This window comes from Nicotiana attenuata, unplaced genomic scaffold (assembly GCF_001879085.1).
Source record: "Nicotiana attenuata strain UT unplaced genomic scaffold, NIATTr2, whole genome shotgun sequence".
Taxonomy (NCBI): Eukaryota; Viridiplantae; Streptophyta; class Magnoliopsida; order Solanales; family Solanaceae; genus Nicotiana; species Nicotiana attenuata.
The window spans coordinates 19,808-25,789 of NW_017672498.1; the positions used below are offsets into that span (position 1 = coordinate 19,808).

Below are 5,982 nucleotides of genomic sequence, written 5' to 3' on the forward strand. Positions count from 1 at the left end.
CTTCATCATTTAAGTGATAATACAACATATTTACAGTGTTATAGGTGACCTTTTTGTTATCGTATAAACTCAAATCAAACAAACCGAACCTAGAAGAGAAAAATCAAAGTACGCCGAATTTAATTAACTTTTATACAGTAATCTAAGAAAACGAACACCAAAGTAGTGAATTGAAGTTTTTCAAAACCGTACCAAATCAATGAACACACCTAAGAGCAGTCAAAGCTGTATCTTGGTTTACAAATACCATGCTGTGCTATAGCTGTTTTACCTTAATATACTTGAACTGCCAAGAAAAACAAACCCAGAAACTAATCATTCACTTGACAACTTTGAATTCATCGCTTTCATAAACACATCGAAATCGTATCCGAACACAGAATGACAAGGATTTATTTTAATACCCATTAACAACTGCAACACACTGGCTTCTACAAAAAAGTGACTTAACTTCACCCAACTCGATCTATTACAAAAAAGCCAAAAGAAGCATACTATCTGAAAACAAATGATCAAAACGAAAAGATACACATAAAACCCACAGGTAATTGTAAGATACACATGCTTCTAAGCGATCAGGAAAGGCAAAACGGTTAGCATAAAGGACTCGTAAGAGAATGTAGCCGAACCAGAATATGAAGTATCCTTCTCCTTGAATTTGTCAGTTAGTCCCTGCAAAAAAACAAAATCCCATCTGAGAACACAAACACCTAAGCGACTATATAAAATAGTTGGATACAGCTCGGAAAATGTATACAAATGCCAGAATAGACAGAAGACAGCGTAACTTTACCTTCACAGTGAGGCAGCACCTGAATCAAGCAAAGGAAACAAAAGTGCAAATGCTTAAATTAGCAAAATGTAGAACAAAATTGTTGAGATAGACATAATAGAACAGTAACAAGAAAGATTTGCATTAATGCAGAGATACATACTCGATGAAGTTATCATATTCAATGGCCTTATTCTTTCCACCAGTTTTGTCAAACTTGGAGACCAGCAAATCCAGGATAGGAGGTGATACAGCATATCCCAGGCTAAGTAATGCGTCTCTCAGTTCAGATGAATCAATTCTTCCACTCCTATCCCTGTCGAATCTCTCAAAAATTCCCTGCGCACAGGAACTCCCAATCAGATTGCATAAAGAGGGAGATTTTTTTGAGCCAAAACATAGAAGACAAAGAAATCCGAAGGTGAAGATAGAAGAATTACTCTCCACTCTTGAAGACTGTAAAAGACCGAAGTGAATTCTTTGGGACCTGCTTCCAGAGAAGAAAAGATCAACAAGTTAGAAGAGAAGGAAAAGATCAATATACTCAACAAAAATTTTCCAATAAGATTATATCCCAGCTCAAATTCCATCGGCATCGTCAAAGGATACTCTCGATTCACTTCAGAGCCAGTAACATTTGGAAATTGGTAACACAGAGAAAAGGCCAGTAGGAAGATAAATTAAACATCTTTCTGCTTTCGTCTTTCCTCTTACAAAAATGTATAGGAAAAGATAAGTCTAGAGCACATGTTTGCACACAAATTTATTTACTAGCATACTGAAACCAAAATTTCTAAAGTTGTAATGGTTCTTCCATGACAACTTTCAATCCATAAACAATGTACAAAGTTGCATTTTCGATAGGAAGTTTTGTTCTGCTATGCTGACACTCAAGACGTTGCTTTAGAAAGGAGAGGCAAAAAAAAGAGAAGGGAAAAGGAAAGTTCGGTCGCTATTCACCATATTGCCACATGTTCATTTTTGTTTTTTACAGAGAACTAATCGCGATCACTAATTTGATGCATTTCATGCAACTCTGCTACAGATATATTCACTGAATCGGGGCCCAAATATAATTGCCAGAACAAAAAATTCAGACTTGCTTTAAATTCACAAGTGCGCGCTCACACACACAATATCTATATACAATTGGAAGAGGTCAGGTTATATGAAGTTTTCAGGTTACAACATGCTCTACATTTTCTTCGCGTCACAAGGAAACTATGTAATACACAGCTTAGAAGAAGATAGTATTCAATTTATTAAAATAATGTTCGAAAAGCACGATAGTATCAAATTTAGCAAGATAATGTTCAATTATGAATTTGTGAACACGCTTGAGTTATAGAAATTCTATTCTGCTTTGTAAAAGATCCTCCTGCTGGAAAAAATATGTCCCTTTTTTATATGTAAACCCCACCCTGCAATTCCACCCCTTCAAGGGAACAACAGTTACTTTTCTTACTCGACCCCCCCCCCCCCCCCCCTTGATGACTCGGAAACCTATCTCATGGTAGGAGGTAGAGGGTCCGTTTCAGCAGGCTAAAATATATGTCAACAAGATGAAAAGAAATTTTGGTTCTCTACCTGTCTAACTCACAAGAAGTAAAATGGTCAGGCAGTCTGTGTAACTAGTTCTTCATGGCAACTCTTGGCACCAACTCAATGAACAACAAACTCAATCCCTCCCACATAATCCTGGACGAGGAAACAATGAGCAATTCATACAGGAACTGCCAGCTGACGGGGATTGTGGGTTGGCCAAACCAAATCTTTTAGGCCTGTTCTAGGTCATATCTTCCTGGGCAATAAACGCGTTTAGGATGGCCTACCAATGCAGTGGCTTAATGTTAGAAACTATACAACACTAATCAGAATTACTTATCTATTACAACTGGTTAGTCCAAATTACCTTCTTCAACCACTCCAATCACAGATCAATCTAAATAGGACTACATTAACTATAAGTACTTTTTTTATTGCATATACTGCATATAATCTTTTGTACAAAACATATCATTTCCAGCGTGGAATTATAACCAATTCCTTTGTTTTCTATGATCCATGGGAAAAACTGAAATATTAATTGTTTAAACCACAAAATACACTGCAATTCCTTCAACAAATAAAGGACAGATGGAACAAAATGGATATTGAGGGTTCAGACGATGCTGAGCCAATTAGTTTGAAATTTAGACGTACTCCCTCAATCCCATTTTATGTACCATTCTTTCTTTTTAGTCTGTCAGGAAAAATGACACAATTCTATATTTAGAAACAATTTAACTTTAAACTTTAACTTTAGCCCTTAATGAGCTATGGCTTGTCTTACCAATGAATGCTCATGAGCTATGCCTTGTGTAAATAATTTTTACACAAGCAGTGCAAAATGAACTGACATTGAAAAGAATTTTTAGATCATTGTGTTGCTTAACCTGTTATATTAGGTATACTTACCACATATTGTAGGTTACCAGTGAATGCTTACTAAATAAGTTACCTGCAATTACCTTTTAATGATATGATTGCGTAAATAATTTCGTTAGTGCACATAACTTTAAACTCTTTTTTTAAATTCCGTGTTCGGTCAAACACACCCCCATAAATTGTTGTTGTAGCGGACACATACAATTAAAATGCGATAGTGAGTGTGAAATTACCGATTTTTCTGGTGTTGGTATTGGTGAAGAGATACATAAGTAGATGGACAGTCCTCAAGCTGAAGCTCTGGTTATAAGAAGAAAGCGCCTTCTGCAGCTCCTTATCATCAATTAACCCACTCCCATCCTGGTCCGCCAGCTGGAAACACGCTATCACATTCGGATCGGTGCCAGGTGGAAAGGCGGAGGGCACTAGTGACGCAAATGGGCTCGTAGCCCCATAAGGAGCTGGCGCGTGGTACCCACCGTAAGGAGCAGCCGCGTGTGGGTTATTATCTTTCGGGGGTTTGTTCGGATCACCGTAAGGAGCTGAAGGTGGTGGAGCCGGGTAACCACCGTAAGACTGTGGTTTGTTCTCTTTTGGGGGTTTATGCGGATCACTACCGTAAGATGGTGCACCTGTGGAGTATGGAGAGGGGACGGGGGCGTAAGGGGAGTGACTTTGTGGTGGGACTGGGGCACCGTATGGAGCGGAGGAGTAACTTTGTGGTGGTGGAGCACCGTAGGGTGATGATGAGGGCGGTGGTGGGGCACCGTAAGGGGACGATGAAGGTGGTGGAGCAGCGCCGTATGGGGTGGAGTACGGCTGAGGTGGTGGTGGCTGACCGTAACCGTAGCCGGGAACGTTATGCGGGTAACCGGACATGGTTGTAATGATTTTAGAGAGAGTAATTGAAAATGTGAACAATGAAAAAGAAAAATATTTCTGTGATTTTGCAAGGAGAGACGATCGAATAAATAGTAGTAGGAGAAAGGTCCTGGAATTGGGTATTATTACGCGGTTGCCACTTCTGTACTTCGTTAAGCTACCGCGGATTTTGCAAAACCGAAGACTCCCCAGAAAATATACTATTCATTTTCTTTTCTTTTCTTTTCTTTTTCTGCTGTATTTCATTTGTTTTTCATATTTTTATTAAGTGAAACTGTGAAAGTATTTGTATGGTTCGAAATGAAATACCTGTCATTTATTATTTAACCAAATATGAAAAAGTAATTTTGTATGTTGCATGAACTATGGTGCATAATGAACCTACTGGAAACAAAATGCTTTGTTTTGGCAGAATAAGAAAAGTAAATTAAATCAGTAAACAAAAGCTCTTGCCCATAATATGGGTCTCGTTATCTCTTTTTTCTCTCGTCAATAGTGAAGAAGAAGAAGCCCCCCTTTCTAGGGTATCCTTTCTTGGTATTTATAGCCGTGAGCTTCGTGAGCTGGCAATAAGTGGCCGTGACCATGTTGGAATTTCGCCTTCATGGTGGCGGATGGGCCATGGCCTTGCTGATCGAATCAGATGCGGGTTGAATATCGCTAATTCTGAGTGGTCGTGCCACTAATTAATCATGAATTAACTTAAGACGGGATTAGCTTCGTTAATTATTGGGGTTCGGATTCTGACCCATACATATAATATATAATGATCCGGTCATACTATTATTGTCTATAATAAAAAAGATATTTACCTATTTATATAACGGTTAAAATAGTAGGCCATAAGTTAGGGCAATTTGCATTGCATTAAATTTTGGGATTTTTCGAGTAAGTTATGACGCTTTATCGTCGGCTGCCACCTATGCGTTAGAATGGTGTTAACGTAATTTTATGCATACAAAGGGGTATTGGTGTAGTTTAAAGAAGTAGCTCCGACCCTTTAACGTCAGGTTCTAATTACGCGCATCCAAGTGGACACATACAAAAGCAAACAAGTCAATTTGAAATTAGGGGCGTTCAAAATCGAATCGAAATCAAAAACCGAATCGAAATCGAAGCTTAATGGCTTATTGGTATCTGGTTAACGGTTTAATGGACGGAGAATGGATTGAAATTTTTTTATTAACGGTTTATCGGTTTGTGGGCGGATTATTTAATTTTCTTAACGAATAATCCGTTAACCCGTTAAGAATATATATATACATACATATAAAATTCATTTTAATCCATATATATATATATATATATATATATATATATATATATATATATATATATATATTAAATAATCAAAAAACCCTTCTTCCTCCGGTACTCTATCAAAGTGAATTAGAATTAAAAAAAAAAAGCCAAATAGAAGGAGTCATCTAACTTGACAAAAAACGGAATTTGCTGTCTGAAATAAGATAACAACACCACTTACGCCACTGCTTCATCAACTTTGCCTGGGTTTTAAGGCATCCTAGAATTTTGTTGGTGTTAGTGCATTTTAATATTAAAGTACATTATTTCTTGTGAGATAGTGGTTATAAATTGGCAAGAAAGTGGTCATTATTTTGGTGTAACTCATGAAACTACTAATGTCATGATCTACCACTAATTACCCACTAAAGATTATATTTTGTAACCACCAACCCATAAACTACTATTTTATTATCCCACTATCTTATTATTTATTTCATGGAAGAAACTCTACAACTATAAGTAGTGGTGTTTCTTCCTTGTGTTTGGTGTGCGAAAGTATGGTGGTCTGTATGAAAAAAGTGAACTTGGTGTAGTGAAAAAGAGAGTTATGAGAAGGAGAAAATCTAAGTCTCCAACTTATAGCCCGTTTGGCCAAG

General features: G+C 37.4%; 1 protein-coding gene across 1 annotated transcript; it reads right to left on the reverse strand.

Moving 5' to 3' along the window:
- Nucleotides 1-295: 295 nt before the first annotated feature.
- On the reverse strand, nucleotides 296-4,169 carry LOC109213439 (probable calcium-binding protein CML49). Its single transcript, XM_019377237.1, has 5 exons — nucleotides 3,433-4,169; nucleotides 1,213-1,259; nucleotides 936-1,111; nucleotides 794-812; nucleotides 296-672 (listed from the first exon to the last, which is right to left on the reverse strand). The coding sequence occupies exons 1-5, from the start codon at nucleotides 4,076-4,078 to the stop codon at nucleotides 568-570; spliced, it is 993 nt and encodes a 330-aa protein (XP_019232782.1). The 5' UTR covers nucleotides 4,079-4,169; the 3' UTR covers nucleotides 296-567.
- Between the last annotated feature and the right edge of the window lie 1,813 nt (nucleotides 4,170-5,982).